General features: G+C 42.5%; 1 protein-coding gene across 3 annotated transcripts in view; it reads right to left on the bottom strand.

Moving 5' to 3' along the window:
• Nucleotides 1-1,676: 1,676 nt before the first annotated feature.
• The window catches only part of LOC114653206 (inositol monophosphatase 1-like), a 41,873-nt gene continuing 26,372 nt past the window's right edge, over nucleotides 1,677-17,177 (bottom strand). For all 3 annotated transcript variants that reach the window (XM_051929300.1, XM_028803392.2, XM_028803391.2), the window contains exons 4-9: nucleotides 16,498-16,602; nucleotides 8,843-8,888; nucleotides 8,273-8,381; nucleotides 5,464-5,572; nucleotides 1,950-2,101; nucleotides 1,677-1,849 (exon numbers count right to left, since the gene is read on the bottom strand). In XM_051929300.1, the coding sequence (XP_051785260.1) occupies nucleotides 1,719-1,849; nucleotides 1,950-2,101; nucleotides 5,464-5,572; nucleotides 8,273-8,381; nucleotides 8,843-8,888; nucleotides 16,498-16,602 (652 nt within the window). In that variant the 3' untranslated portion in view covers nucleotides 1,677-1,718. The remainder of the gene's footprint in view (nucleotides 1,850-1,949; nucleotides 2,102-5,463; nucleotides 5,573-8,272; nucleotides 8,382-8,842; nucleotides 8,889-16,497; nucleotides 16,603-17,177) is intronic.

The following is a 17,177-nucleotide window of genomic DNA, read 5'->3' as shown; positions in this document are numbered from 1 at the left end:
AGGCACTATATGATAGATAGATAGATAGATAGATAGATAGATAGATAGATAGATAGATAGATAGATAGATAGATAGATAGATAGATCTGAAAGGCACTATATAATAGATAGATAGATCGATCTGAAAGGCACTATATGATAGATAGATAGATAGATAGATAGATAGATAGATAGATAGATAGATAGATAGATAGATAGATAGATAGATCTGAAAGGCACTATATAATAGATAGATAGATCGATCTGAAAGGCATTATATGATAGATAGATAGATAGATAGATAGATAGATAGATAGATAGATAGATAGATAGATAGATAGATAGATAGATAGATAGATAGATGTGAAAGGCACTATATGATAGATAGATAGATAGATAGATAGATAGATAGATAGATAGATAGATAGATAGATAGATAGATAGATAGATAGATAGATAGATAGATAGATAGATAGATAGATACTTTATTAATCCCAAGGGGAAATTCACATACTCCAGCAGCAGCATACTGATACAAAAAACAATATTAAATTAAAGATTGATAACAATGCAGGTACACAGACAGACAATAACTTTGTATAATGTTAACGTTTACCCCCCCGGGTGGAATTGAAGAGTCGCATAGTGTGGTGAAGGAACGATCTCCTCAGTCTGTCAGTGGAGCAGGATGGTGACAGCAGTCTGTCTCTGAAGCTGCTCCTCTGTCTGGAGATGATCCTGTTCAGTGGATGCAGTGGATTCTCCATAACTGACAGGAGTCTGCTCAGCGCCTGTCACTCTGCCACAGATGTCAGACTGTCCAGCTCCATGCCAACAATAGAGCCTGCCTTCCTCACCAGTTTGTCCAGGCGTGAGGTGTCCTTCTTCTTAATGCTGCCTCCCCAGCACACCACCGCATAGAAGAGGGCGCTCGCTACAACCGTCTGATAGAACATCTGCAGCATCTTATTGCAGATGTTGAAGGACGCCAGCCTTCTAAGGAAGTATAGTCGGTTCTGTCCTTTCTTGCACAGATCATCAGTATTGGCAGTCCAGTCCAATTTATCATCCAGCTGCACTCCCAGGTATTTTTAGGTCTGCACCATCTGCACACAGTCACCTCTGATGATCACGGGGTCCATGAGGGGTCTGGGCCTCCTAAAATCCACCACCAGCTCCTTGGTTTTGCTGGTGTTCAGGTGTAGGTGGTTTGAGTCGCACCACTTAACAAAGTCATTGATTAGGTCCCTATACTCCTCCTCCAGCCCATTCCTGATGCAGCCCACGATAGCAGTGTCGTCAGCGAACTTTGAGCAGGATAGAGATTCACAAGATCGGCCTTAAGTCTTTGAGATAATGGTTAATTGGAAAATCTGTATTTTTACCCAGGCTTAAATGAGAGCACCAGAGTTGAGAAAATTGCAAATAAAAATAAGAAACATTTTATATACATAAAATAAACATCTTTTGACTTACCTATGCAATGAGAAGTGAAGCAAAATGACACCTTTCATTGGCTAACTCAGACAGCCAATAAAATGTGCCATTTTGCCTCACTTCTCATTGTGCCCATAAATGGCTAACATGGTACATCACTCTACTACTACAGACTTACCTATGCACATTTTAAAAATGTGGCCACCAGATGTTGTCAATCTGCTGCGTGAGACTGCAAGAAGAAAGCTAGAGGCTTGCGCTTGGACAACAATAAATAAAATGTTTATTTCATCAATAAGCCATCAGTTTGACAGGTTGTTCTGTCTGTCATCTCTTCCACAAGGGAAGGCTTGAATTTCCCTGGCAATTCTTTCTCCGACCGCCCTACTGCTTGCTGCAATCAGTCTTCTGGACATCAAATCAAACGGTCCTCCTGAATAGAAATTCAAGCAGAGTGCATTACTAAGACTTCTGCACATTGATTTGAGTTCAATTCTTGAAAGATAAAAAGAGAGAGAATGTTTGCAGATTACCAGTTATGTCCAGGACAACACCTCCGGCCTCTGTAACAATTACGACACCTGCTGCCATATCCCAGCAGTGGATCCCAATATGGTAATAAGCATCAGCTCCACCGGAGGCCACCAAACACATGTTAACTGCTGCTGTCCCTACAGCCCGAATACTAAAATGAAAGAAAATCTTTGATAGCAAAGCATTAATTTCATCTACTCATTTTATCAAATCTGCTATCTGTTATCTATTTTGGGGCCAAAGACTTCTTAAGCAGTGATAATAATAATAAACTGCTCAAAAAAATAAAGGAACACTTTGAAAACACATCAGATCTCAATAGGAAAAAAAAATCCTTCTGGATATCTCTTCAGATGTGGACTGATATGGTAATGTGTTAGGAAAGGAAGGATGCCACATCGTTTGATGGAAATGAAAATGATCAACCTACAGAGGGCTGAATTCAAAGACACCCTGAAAATCAAAGGGAAAAAATGATGCGGCAGGCAGGCAGGTGAGTCCATTTGGCCGAAATTTCATTGCAGCAACTCCAAATTGTACTCAATAGTTTGTATGCCCCCCACATGTGCTTGTATGCATGCCTGACAAAGTCGTCGTGGGGGGTGCTTGGCACACTCCTAACGAGACGATGATCTGGGGGGGATTTCCTCCCAGATCTGGATCCTGGAAACTCTGGGGTGCAACCTGGTGGCATCGGATGGACCGAAACATTATGTCCCACCCAGAGGTGTTCTATTGGACTGAGGTCAGGCGAGTGAGTGTGGGGGCCAGTCAGTGGTATTAATTCCTTCACCCTCCAGGAACTGCCTGCATACTCTTGCCACATGAGGTCGGGCATTGTCGTGCACCAGAAGGACCCCAGGACCCACTGCACCAGCATAGGGTTTGACAATGGGTCCAAGGGTTTCATCCCGATACCTATTGGCAGTCAAGATGCCGTTGTCTACCCTGTGGAGGTCTCTGCGTCCATCCATGGATATGACTCCTCAGACCATTACTGACCCACCTCCAAACCGGTCATGCTGAACGATGTTACAGGCAGCATAACGTACTCCACGGCTTCTCCAGACCCTTTCACGTCTGTCACATGTGCTCAGGGTGAACCTGCTCTCATCTGTGAAACGCACAGGGCGCCAGTGGTGGACCTGCCAATTCTGGTATTCTATGGCAAATGCCAATCAAGCTCCACAGTGCCCACTAGAGGACATCGGGCCCTCAGGGAACCCTCATGAAGTCTGTTTCTGATTGTTTGGTCAGAGACATTCACACCAGTGGCCTGCTTGCTGGGGGTCATTTTGTAGGCTCTGGCAGTGCTCATCCTGTTCCTCCTTGCCCAAAGGAGCAGAGACCGGTGGGTCCTGCTGTTGGGTTAAGAACCTTCTATGAGGGGCCCTGTCCAGCTCTCCTAGAGTCACTGCCTGTCTGTGTCCTGGAGTCTCCTCCATGCCCCTGAGACTGTGCTGGGAGACACAGCAAACCTTCTGACAATGCAAATGTACTGATGTGCCATCCTGGAGAAGTTGGATTACCTGTGCCAGCTCTGTAGGGTCTAGGTATGGCCTCATGCTACCAGTAGTGACACTGACTGTAGCCAAATGCAAAACGAGTGAAAAAACAGATGAGGAGGGAAAAATGTCAGTGGTCTCCACCTGTTAAACCATTGCTGTTTTGGGGGTCGTCTCATTGTTGCCCCTTTTCTGCACCAAAGCAGCTGAAACTGATGAACAAGCCCCTCTGCTACTGAACTGACCAGATCAATAGCTCAGAAGTTTTCATTAATTTGATGCTATACTCGGATTAAAAACTGTTCCTTTAATTTTTTTGAACATTATATATAATTCATTACATTTACAGTGGGTACGGAAAGTATTTAGACCCCCTTCAATTTTTCACTCTTTGTCATATTGCAGCCATTTGCTAAAATCATTTAAATTAATTTTTCCCTCATTAATGTACACACAGCACCCCATATTGACAGACAAAAAAAAGAATTTTTGAAATTGTTGCAGATTTATTAAAAAAGAAAAACTGAAATATCACATGGTCCTAAGTATTCAGTAGAAGCACCCTTTTGAGCTAATACAGCCATGAGTCTTCTTGGGAAAGATGCAACAAGTTTTTCACACCTGGATTTGGGGATCCTCTGCCATTCCTCCTTGCAGATCCTCTCCAGTTCTCTCAGGTTGGATGGTAAACGTTGGTGGACAGCCATTTTTAGGTCTCTCCAGAGATGCTCAATTGGGTTTAACTCAGGGCTCTGGCAGGGCCATTCAAGAACAGTCACAGAGTTGTTGTGAAGCCACTCCTTCCTTATTTTAGCTGTGTGCTTAGGGTCATTGTCTTGTTGGAAGGTAAACCTTCGGCCCAGTCTGAGGTCCTTAGCACTCTGGAGAAGGTTTTTGTCCAGGATATCCCTGTACTTGGCCGTATTCATCTTTCCCTCGATTGCAACCAGTCGTCCTGTCCCTGCAGCTGAAAAACACCCCCACAGCATGATGCTGCCACCGCCATGCTTCACTGTGGGGACTGTATTGGACAAGTGATGAGCAGTGCCTGGTTGTCTCCACACATATCTCAGTGCAAGACACATGACAGCCCGCATGGAGTTTGCTAAAAGACACGTGAAGGACTCTGAGATGCTGAGAAATAAGATTCTCTGGTCTGATGAGACCAAGATAGAACTTTTTGGCCTTAATTCTAAGCGGTATGTGTGGAGACAACCAGGCACTGCTCATCACTAGTCCAATACAGTCCCCACAGTGAAGCATGGCGGTGGCAGCATCATGCTGTGGGGGTGTTTTTCAGCTGCAGGGACAGGACGACTGGTTGCAATCGAGGGAAAGATGAATGCGGCCAAGTACAGGGATATCCTGGACAAAACCTTCTCCAGAGTGCTAAGGACCTCAGACTGGGCCGAAGGTTTACCTTCCAACAAGACAATGACCCTAAGCACACAGCTAAAATAACGAAGGAGTGGCTTCACAACAACTCTGTGACTGTTCTTGAATGGCCCAGCCAGAGCCCTGACTTAAACCCAATTGAGCACCTCTGGAGAGACCTAAAAATGGCTGTCCACCAATGTTTACCATCCAACCTGACAGAACTGGAGAGGATCTGCAAGGAGGAATGGCAGAGGATCCCCAAATTCAGGTGTGAAAAACTTGTTGCATCTTTCCCAAAAAGACTCATGGCTGTATTAGCTCAAAAGGGTGCTTCTACTAAATACTGAGCAAAGGGTCTGAATACTTTCCGTACCCACTGTACACAGCAGCTTTCTCACAACACAGTGCTTTACATAGACGGAGAGGAACCACTTCAACCACCACTAATGTGTAGCATCCATTTGGATGATGTGACAGCAGCTATATTTGCACCAGTACACTCAACACACATGAGCTATTAGGTGGTGAAAGGATGAGAGACTGACCATTTAACATTTTCCTCATTATTCTTTACACATATTATTGTAACTTGCAGCATTATTATTTCAAAAGAAAAAAATACACAACTTACCCATGAGCTGGAATGCCCAGAATTCTTTCCATATTTGAAAGCATCAGCTCCATAATGTGTGGATCCTGTTTGTATCCAATTTCAGTTATTACAAGGGACTTAGTGATATCTGTAGAAGACACGTCTTTATTTAAGCATAAAATAATGGCTTATTTCTTTCCACAACTGTATGAATGTTTAAACAAAAATTCAGACCTTAAATATCAACAACACTTTCTTTCAAGATCATCAGTGTATCTGTCTGCAATGCATCATGACGTGCTCTTGAAATGTCCAGGGAGCAAATACATTACCAAATGGGCAAGATTAGATGCAATCGGCACAGAACGGGATTTTGTTTTACTTCTCTTTGCCTGAAAGCTGTTTTGAATTGATTTTGATTTTAACTTTTTTCCATGTTTTTTAAACTTTATTTGGGATTCCATATGCACAATGATAGTTTAGATCGGCTGCTGAATCCCTTTCTGATCTAGCTCTGAACTCCATTTGAAAGGGCTGAAATCTTTTCTGCCATTTTTTTAAGTTCTTTGTGTGCTGTTGCTAGGATGATTGTCACCATGTGATGACCAAAAGTCGTGACCTGTGATGTCATCAGACCACAGTACAAAAGTCCAATCTAATCAATTCCTGGTTATCAAGTCTGTGGATATAAACTTAACTTACTGTAGTGTGCACTGTTTCATTTTTCGCCTTGAATAACAGATCTCTGTGCTTTGTGTTTCTGAGAGAATTTTTTGTTTTAATCTCTGGGTTTTGGTGCAAGATGGGACTGATTTTGGGTTTAGACTTCAGCTTTGCATAACAGCTTTAGGTCTCCTCCTGGAACCCTTCATATAAAAACTCACTTGCCTTACCTATCAGACATAACACTAGCCACACCTTAATATATTCAATCTTTCCTCTTTATTCATTAAAGATTAGGTGTGTAATTAGAGCATACAGGTGCTGGTCATAAAATTAGAATATCATGACAAAGTTGATTTATTTCAGTAATTCCATTCAAAAAGTGAAACTTGTATATTAGATTCATTCATTACACACTGACTGATGTATTTCAAATGTTTATTTCTTTTAATGTTGATGATTATAACTGACAACTAATGAAAGTCCCAAATTCAGTATCTCGGAAAATTAGAATATCAACTAAGACCAATGCAAAAAAAGGATTTTTAGAAATGTTGGCCACCTGAAAGGTATGAACATGAAAAGTATGAGCATGTACAGCACTCAATATTTAGTTGGGGCTCCTTTGGCCTGGATTACTGCAGCAATGCGGCGTGGCATGGAGTCGATCAGTCTGTGGCACTGCTCAGGTGTTATGAGAGCCCATGTTGCTCTGATAGTGGCCTTCAGCTCTTCTGAATTGTTGGGTCTGGCGTATTGCATCTTTCTCTTCACAAGACCCCATAGATTTTCTATGGGGTTAAGGTCAGGCGAGTTTGCTGGCCAATCAAGAACAGGGATACCATGGTCCTTAAACTAGGTACTGGTAGCTTTGGCACTGTGTGCAGGTGCCAGGTCCTGTTGGAAAATGAAATCTGCATCTCCATAAAGTTCGTCAGCAGCAGGAAGTATGAAGTGCCCTAAAACTTCCTGGTAGACGGCTGCGTTGACCTTGGACCTCAGAAAACACAATGGACCAACACCAGCAGATGACATGGCACCCCAAACCATCACTGACTGTGGAAACTTTACACTGGACCTCATGCAACGTGGATTCTGTGCCTCTCCTCTCTTCCTCCAGAATCTGGGACCTTGATTTCCAAAGGAAATGCAAAATTTACTTTCATCAGAGAACATAACTTTGGACCACTCAGCAGCAGTCCAAAGGCGAGACGCTTCTGATGCTGTCTCTTGTTCAAGAGTGGCTTGACACAAGGAATGCGACAGCTGAAACCCATGTCTTGCATACGTCTGTGTGTGGTGGTTCTTGAAGCACTGACTCCAGCTGCAGTCCACTCTTTGTGAATCTCCCCCACATTTTTCAATGGGTTTTGTTTCACAATCCTCTCCAGGGTGCGGTTATCCCTATTGCTTGTCCACTTTTTTCTACCACATCTTGTCCTTCCCTTCGCCTCTCTATTAATGTGCTTGGACACAGAGCTCTGTGAACAGCCAGCCTCTTTAGCAGTGACCTTTTGTGTCTTGCCCTCCTTGTGCAAGGTGTCAATGGTCGTCTTTTGGACAACTGTCAAGTCAGCAGTCTTCCCCGTGATTGTGTAGCCTACAGAACTCGACTGAGAGACCATTTAAAGGCTTTTGCAGGTGTTTTGAGTTAATTAGCTGATTACAGTGTGGCACCAGGTGTCTTCAATATTGAACCTTTTCACAATATTCTAATTTTCCGAGATACTGAATTTGGGACTTTCATTAGTTGTCAGTTATAATCATCAACATTAAAAGAAATAAACATTTGAAATACATCAGTCTGTGTGTAATGAAGGAATCTAATATACAAGTTTCACTTTTTGAATGGAATTACTGAAATAAATCAACTTTGTCATGATATTCTAATTTTATGACCAGCACCTGTATAGAATATAGGGTATATATTGTATAAATAGTATATGTTTCACTCTATCTACTTATCCTTTTGATTTGCGTGTGTCTTTTTGTTGATACTATACTCATATCATTGTTCCGAGGAGACATGCAAGTAAGAATAAACCTGAACTTGAAAAGCAGCTTTACAAACCGTACTTGTAGAAAAGGGTGTAGGTGACCCAACATGGCATGCACCTTTGAAAATGCTGATTACTTTCATAATGCTGACTCAATCTAGTAGAAAGCATCTTCTTTTGTGACCCACCTTCTTGCTCTGAGACTTTCAGTTGCACTCCATTACAAAAGGCCCCTTTGCCTTTTCCTGCAGTGTACATTTTATCTTCAAGGCAGCTATAAATGATTCCAAACTCCAACTGAAAAGAAAAATGTGACAATTAAATGAATGGACAAGTTAAATCATTCTGTAAATGACCCCAAACACATACACAACTGCTTTGGTCTGATAGCAAAGGCACAATAAAAATGATAAAATCATTCATTTCCACAATGGTGCAAAGAGGTGCGTGTGTTTCTGTGTCCGCTCTGCGATGGACTGATCCCTGTCCAGGGTTTGTTCCTGCCATGCACCCAGATAGGCCTCAGCACCTCCTCAGGACTAAGTAGGTTAGAAAATAACTGACTAAATGGCATATATCAGAGAGAACAAAATTTAATTGCAGGATTTATGCAGTATAATTATAAAAGTAATCAAGGGACTGAATACTTTTCAAGGCACATTATATAAAGGAAAAAAAATGCTTGTGTGCTTTGAAGCTACCACATTAATGTGTGTCATTGTCACCATTGCATGGGCATCTTGTGAGAATAAAATTACCTCTTTTTTGACAGCAAAGCCAATGGATACTGCCACAAATGGGAATCTGAAAGAAAAAAATAAATAAAATTGACAATAGAAAATATGTTACTTGATGGAAAAGTGAACTGTGTCAAGATAAATGTCATTTCAGCTGGTACAGTTGCCAGGTATCAAATAGCATTAAACAAGAGATATTGCTTTCTAGATTTATAAAATGATAACATAAAAACTACAGTGATTCTACAATTATCCAGCTAAGGAGCAAGAACTTTAAAAAACTGCCGTATGAACTGCAGAGCCGTTCCTGCCATGTCAGTGGCATTACTGAATACTCAATACCTCTTAGCAACTCAATGGCATTGATTCATGCTAAAAATTAAAGCAGTATTTAAAAATAATATCTGCACATGCTACATGTTTGCACTGGGTAGGAAATATAGGCAAAAACATAAGGTAATGGAGTGAATATTAGAACGTTGGTCGCTCACTTCAACACTAACTCACTAACTCTGTGACTCAAACGTGTGTGGTGGACGGCCGGGGCGCCTCTGCATTAGAAGGACCATGGAAAGGAGTGTTTCCACAGCATTGCCTCCCCCAAAGCACTAGAGGGCAGCCTCTCTGGAGTGCGATGGTACCACGGGTTTGAAGCATGGAAGTTCAACCCTGTTAGGGCCCATGGCCACCACCAGGGGGTGCCTAGAGAGCTGCTGAGCCCTTAATTGCAGCATTTCTGCCACACCTGGAAGAGCTGCCAGAACTGGGTCAATGAGCACCTGGAGCACTTCTGGGTGCCTTATAAAAGGAACCAGCAGCCACTACTCCAGGAGCTAGAGGCGGGTGGAAATAGACGAAGCTTGCCAGGATGAGTGGAGGTGGAAGAGAAGAGAAGAGAAGAGGAAAGGAAAGGAAAGAAAAAGTGCTGTGGGGAGCAGGATAAAGCACTCCCCAAATATAAATAAACATGTGTGCTGTGTGACAACTTGTGTCTGCCAGTCTGTGTCGGGTAGGGTGGCTGGTATGCCCCCTGGTGGTCCACACCTGGTAGAGCTCCAATTGTAGAAGTAAAAAAACAATCACAATGCTATTTCTCCATTAGCATGATTGCACGCTCTTCCATGCCCCAAATGTTCACAGAAACTGCTATAGCTACTGATGAGTCCATACAGGACTCACAGGAAAAGCTACAGGATCGAACGGAGTCAGTCTCTGGGTAGTTTAGGCCTATGCTAACCAACTTTGTGGTGTCTTCTGTTGCTTGTTCAATCTGTCACTGGAAAGGCTGGAAAAAGTGTTGCTGATGTGGAAAACATCTTGAATTGTTCATGTTCCAAAGCAAGAAGGTACCTCTTCAACTGATGACTACAGACCAGAGGTCCTGGACCATATAAGTCCTCCTGTGGTAGGCTACCTGGACCCACTGAAATTTGCCTATCAGACAAAGACTGGAGTGGAAGATGTGATTATCTGTCTGTTTCACAAGGCTTGGTACCAGCTGGGCAAAGCCTGGCAGCATTGTGAAGATAATGCTTGTTGATTTTTCCTGTCCCATCAATGCTATTCAGCCATCCCTGTTAAGTGTAAGCTCAGAGATAAGCAGGTGGATGAGCCATTGGTGTTCTGGATAAAAGACTATTTGTCTGGCAGACTTGAGGACTGCATCTCTGATACGAATGTAAGCAACAGTCCTGTCTCCTTTTTTTTTAGATGATACGACAGTAAAGCTACTTGACTTAACGTTTGTAGTGTATTTGTACTGTCTTCCACTTGTTTTGTCATATTGTATATGGGTGATCTTTACTATGTTTTGTGTACCTGACAGGACAGATCGAGTAAGATTTCCTATTTACATAATAATAACTTTATTTATATACAGTCATATGAAAAAGTTTAGGAACCCCTCTTAATTCTTTGGATTTTTGTTTATCATTGGTTGAGCTTTCAAAGTAGCAACTTCCTTTTAATATCTGACATGCCTTATGGACACAGTAGGATTTCAGCAGTGACATTAAGTTTATTGGATTAACAGAAAATATGCAATATGCATCATAACAAAATTAGACAGGTGCATAAATCTGGGCACCCTAACAGAGATATGACATCAATACTTAGTTGAGCCTCCTTTTGCAAATCTAACAGCCTCTAGACACTGTCCTCCTATAGCCTCTGATGAGTTTCTGGATTCTGGATGGAGGTATTTCTGACCATTCTTCATACAAAATCTCTCCAGTTCATGTCAATTTGATGGCTGCCGAGCATGGACAGCCTGCTTCAAATCATCCCATAGACGTTTGATGATATTCAAGTCAGAGGACTGTGACGGCCATTCCAGAACATTGTACTTCTCCCTCTGCATGAATGCCTTTGTAGATTTCCAACTGTGTTTGGGTCATTGTCTTGTTGGAATATCCAACCCCTGTGTAACTTCAACTGTATGACTGATGCGTGAACATTATCCTGAAGAATTTGTTGATATTGGGTAGAATTCATCTGACCCTCGACTTTAACAAGGGCCCCAGTCCCTGAACTAGCCACACAGCCCCACAGCATGATGGAACCTCCACCAAATTTGACAGTAGGTAGCAGGTGTTTTTCTTGGAATGCGGTGTTCTTCTTCCACCATGCAAAGCGCTTTTTGTTCTGACCAAACAACTACATTTTTGTCTCATCAGTCCAAAGCACTTTGTCCCAAAATGAATCTGGCTTGTCTAAATGAGCATTGGCATACAACAAGCGACTCTGTTTGTGGCGTGAGTGCAGAAAGGGCTTCTTTCTCATCACCCTGCCATGCAGATGTTCTCTTTGTGCAAATTGCGCTGAATTGTAGAACGATGTACAGATACACCATCTGCAGCAAGATGTTCTTGCAGGTCTTTGGAGGTGATCTGTGGGTTGTCTGTCACCATTCTCACAATCCTGCGCATATGCCACTCATGTATTTTTCTTGGCCTGCCAGACCTGCTGGGTTTAACAGCAACTGTGCCTGTGGCCTTCCATTTCCTGATTCCATTCCTTACAGTTGAAACTGACAGTTTAAACCTCTGAGATGGCTTTTTGTAGCCTTCCCCTAAACCAGGAGACTGAACAATCTTTGTTTTTAGATCTTTGGAGAGTTGCTTTGAGGATCCCATGTTGTCACTCTTCAGAGGAGAGTCAAAGGGAAGGAAGCACAACTTGCAATTGACCACCTTAAATCCCTTTATATCTCATGATAGACACACCTGTCTATGAAGTTCAAGGCTTAACGAGCTCATCACACCAATTTGGTGTTGTAAGTAATCAGCATTGAGCAGCGACAGGCATTCAAATCAGCACAATGACAAGGAGACCAACATTTTTGTACAGCCAGTTTTTCACATTTGATTTAATTTCATACAATTAAATACTGCTGCACTAAAAATTTTTGTTCGGAAAACACCGCAGTACTCAGATGTTCCTAGGAAATGAAAGACATACCACTATCTTTTTGGTTGAAAGGATAGTCAATTATTATGCAGGCTGAGAGGGGTTCCCAAACTTTTTCATATGACTGCAGCACCTTATCATACATTTACAGTTGTGGCCAAAAGTTTTGAGAATGACACAAGTATTAGTTTTCACAAAATCTGCTGCTTCAGTGATTTTAGATCTTTTTGTCAGATGTTTCTGTGGTATACTGAAGTAGAATTACAAGCATTTCCGAAGTTTCAAAGGTTTTTATTGACAATGACATGAAGTTTATGCAAAGAGTCCATATTTGCAGAGTTGGCCCTTCTTTGTCAAGACCTCTGCAATTCACCCTGGCATGCCGTCTGTCAATCAACTTCTGGGCCAAATCCTGACTGATGGCAGCAGCCCATTCTTGCATAATCAATGCTTGGAGTTTGTCAGAATTGGTGGATTTTGTTTGCCCACTCGCCTCTTGAGGATTGACTATAAGTTCTCAATGGGATTAAAGGTCTGGGGAGTTTCCTGCCAATAGACCCCAAATTTTGATGTTTTGTTCCCCGAGCCACTTAGTTGTCACTTTTGCCTTATGGCCTGGTGCTCTATCATGCTGGAAAAGGCGCTGATGGTCACCAAACTGTTCATGGATGGTTGGGAGAAGTTACTCTCAGAGGATGTGTTGGTCTAATTCTTTATTCATGGCAGTGTTCTTAGGGCAAACTGTGAGTAAGTCCACTGCCTTGGCTGAGAAGCAACCCCACATGACATGAATAGTCTCAGGATCCTTTACTGTTGGCATGACACAGGACTGATGGTAGCGCCGCTCACCTTTTCTTTTTTCTAGATGCCCCACACAATCGTAAAAGGGGATTCATCAGAGAAAATGACTTGACCCCAGCAGTCCAATCCCTGTACCTTCTGCAGAATATCAGTCTGTCCCTGATGTTTTGTTGACTTCTTTGGTGCCCTTCCTGACACCCACCAGGCCACTCACTCACACCTGCCTGCTGCCAATCCTGAGCAAGCTCTGCACTGGTGGTGCCCGCAGCTGAATCAACTTTAGGAGACGGTCCTGGCGCTTGCTGGACTTTCTTGGGTACCCTGAAGTCTTCCTCACAACAATTGAACCTCTCCTTGAAGTTCTTGATGATCAGATAAATGGTTGATTTATGTGCAATCTTACTAGCAGCAATTTCCTTGGCTGCGAAGCCCTTTTTGTGCAAAGCAGTGGAAATGGGTTTTTTGGGATTAAGTTCTTCTTCATGGCAAAGAGGGACTTTACAATTACAGTGGACCCTTGACTTACAAACTCAATTCGTTTGCGAGGTTGTAACTCAAGTTGGTTGTAAGTCAAGACTATTTTTCCCATAAGAAATAATGGAAATGCCCTTAATGTGTTCTGAACCTCCCACAGCAACACTTTAACTTTTTTTAATACAAAAGGGTTGTATAATGTGCATAATTTACCAAAAACACCAATAATCTTTCTAATGTACTAACCAAAAAGTTATAAAAAGTGCCTAGCCTACCAGAAACAACAATTTCATACTATACTCACCATTTAAGTTGACATCTTTGGCTTGCAGGAAGGAAGGAGGAGGAGAATGAAATGGAAGGTGGTTATTGTTTAGAAGGAGCCTCCTTATACAAATCTTTTCTTTGTAAAATTGTCGAGATGGTGGATTTCGACATGCTGTACATATTAGTGAGATCGGTCACACGAACGCCACTCTCATATATTTCCACACAATTTCCTTCTTCGTTTCGATTGTGATCGCTTTCTTTACCTTCGTTACCTTCGCTTCCTTCCTTAGCAATTATCGAAATAAATTATATAAATCACTGCACTGACCGAAATTACATCCACAAACACATGTATCTGGGCTCCGACTGACCCTTACAAACGCTCTCGGCTGTTTGTTTACAATCGCACAAGCAGATACACTTGACCGCATTCGGGTCGTAACGCAAGATGTTGGTCGTAATTCAAAACAAAAATTTTGGTCGTAAAGCAAGTTGTTCGCATGTCAGGCCGGTCGTATGTCAAGGGTCGACTGTAATTGCAACTCATCTGATCCCTCTTCAGAACATTCTGGAGTCAATGCAAATTGCCTTCATAAAAACTGTGGCAGCAAACTTTGTGAAAATGAATAAGGATGCCATTTCTAATAAATTTACACATACTAAATAGAAAATCAACCTGGGCATTGTTAAACAAAATTTAAACACTACAGAGCAGAACAAACCTTCACTCATATCAGAAACAGGTTCATATTGTTTTCTAATTAAAAACCGTATACATAAAGATGGCAAGAGAACAACCAGAACTAATTTCCATATGTTGATGGATTAAATTGATGGATTAAAGACCAGAAGTCCACATGACCGTCATCATCAAGTTCTTCCATGTGAACCCTGAATACAATGAGGACTGATTGAGGTCATTGATGTTAAGTAGAATGCCTGGAGGGGGCTGGGTGGTCTTGTGGCCTCGGAACCCCAGCAGATTTTATATTTTTCTCCAGCCATCTTGTTTTTTCTGTCCTCCCTGGCCATTGGACCTTACTTTTATTCTACTGTATGTTAATTAGTGTTTCCCAATTCTATTTTCTTATTTATTTTGTCTTTTTTTCTCTTTCTTCATTATGTAAAGCACATTGAGCTCCATCATTTGTATGAAAATGTGCTATAGAAATAAATATTGTTGTTGTTGTGAAGTATATATCTACATTTGACTTAGGCATGTGTATATGACAACACATTAAGTGGAGACAGTTAGGTGTTATTAAATTCAGAGAACAGATACAAAAGCAAATAAAACAGTAAAAAAGCAGTATCAGAAGTTTAAGGATTGTGGTGAGCAGCTGGGGGAGGTACCCAGTCGGGACGCCCGGAAGGACTGGAAGCCTCCTCCGGACCACGAGGGGGCAGCCGCCATGGTTGGTATGGGGACCACGGGAACAGAGCATGGAAGGTCAACCCTATAGGGGCCTGAAAGCCTGAAGAGTCCTGGACATCAGCACTTCCGCCACACCCGGAGGTGCTGGTGGAAGGAATACAAAGGACACCCGGAGTGCATCCAGGTGCTCAGCTGGCACTTCCGCCACACCAGGAAGTGCTGGCAGAAGTTCATTGGGAGGCACCTGGAGCACGTCCGGGTGAACATGAAAGGGGCCGCCTCCCTCCATTCAATAGCTGGAGTCGGGTGGAAGTGGACGTAGCTCGGAGGAGAGGAGTGGAGGCGGTGAAGAGAGAGGCATTGTGAGAGGCCTGGACTTGAGGGTGTGTGGTGCAGGGGCACTGGGTTGTGCGTGATACTTGTAAATAGTGAAATATGAATAAAGCGTGTGTGTTGCTTAAACCTTCGGTGTCTGTCTATCTGTGTCCGGGCTGTTGTCCACAGGATATACACATGGAGTTCTTGATTCCTGAATGTGATTAGTTGACCAGCTGACACAGTGGACACTCTGCACAAAAAGGCAAAATATAAAGAAACTCTACCTCCACCTCTCTCTAAAAGGACCATGAGAGCAACAAAGGAGCACCACAAGGAACAGGCCTGTCTGCTTTTGTCTTCACACTGTGCTCCCCAGACCACAAATATAACAGCAGGTCAGGTCACCTCTAGAAATTCTCAGATGATTCTGCACTTATGGGGGTGACTTGACAAGGGGGATAAGACAGAGGAGAGGAATCAGGTAAAGGTTGTTTCTCGGTGCAAAATTAATGGTCTGCAATTTAATATCAGCAAGACCAAGAAACCAGTTTTTGACTTTTGCCACAATGAAGAGCTTCTATGCTTGTCATTATTCAGGGAGTAGATGTAGAGGTGGTGTACTGCTGCAAGTACCTGGGGGTTCAGGTCAATGACAGCCTGGAGTGGTCTAGTACCACAGAACAACTATATAAAAAGGGGGACAGCACACTCTTTTCTTTTAGGAAACTATGCTCCTTTAATGTGGGTAGTGACGCCCTTCACATGTCCTAAAACTTTGTGATGGCAAGTGCGAATTTCTACACTATGATGTGCTGGGCTGGTAACAACACTGTAAAGGATGAAAGAGGCAGGCACAGTTATGGCACACACTTTCAACCCACCTGCAGGTAGTAGTGAAGGAGAGAATGAAAATTGTTGGTTTAACCCTCACTCCACTATTTGACATCCAGTCAGTTACTTGTAATGAGCCGATGATTTCATAGAAAACTACTTACAAAACATGCAAGACATAAGTAAATATTAAACAAACCTGTGCACAAAGTTTGTAGTCCCATCTATTGGATCAATTATCCAGGTAGGCTCGTCAGTCAGTAAGCTGGATTCCCCAGCAGCAACCGATTCTTCTGCAATAAAACTAAAACAGGCATTGATTCAGCGTGCTTTTCGGTGACTTTTTTTGTGGTGATTACTTGAATGTGAAGGTTTGACATAGAGTTCAGTGCAATGCAAAGCAGCATCTGGACATGTTAAAAATATTTTTGTAACCACATAGTGAGATAAAAAGTTCCAGCTCATTAAAATTTTGAAACGCATTAACACATTAAGGTAATGAACCAACTGAAACCCACACAAAAATGGAGGAGTAACATTTTTCAAAAATTTGCTTTTTGTAAGTATTGTATGAAAACAAGTGTGTTGTGGACAGCCTCTAACTTGCATATTTCAAATTACTCTCATAATTTAGTGGTATATCATCCATCCATCCATCCTCTCCCGCTTATCCGAGGTCGGGTCGCGGGGGCAGCAGTTTGAGCAGAGATGCCCAGACTTCCCTCTCCCCGGCCACTTCTTCTAGCTCTTCCGGGAGAATCCCAAGGCGTTCCCAGGCCAGTCGAGAGACATAGTCCCTCCAGCTTGTCCTGGGTCTTCCCCGGGGCCTCCTCCTGGTTAGACATGCCCGGAACACCTCACCAGGGAGGCGTCCAGGAG

This window comes from Erpetoichthys calabaricus, chromosome 6 (genome assembly GCF_900747795.2).
Source record: "Erpetoichthys calabaricus chromosome 6, fErpCal1.3, whole genome shotgun sequence".
In the NCBI taxonomy this organism is placed as follows: domain Eukaryota; kingdom Metazoa; phylum Chordata; class Cladistia; order Polypteriformes; family Polypteridae; genus Erpetoichthys; species Erpetoichthys calabaricus.
The sequence above is the reverse complement of the archived record's forward strand: the minus strand, read 5'-3'. Positions and strand labels throughout refer to the sequence as shown.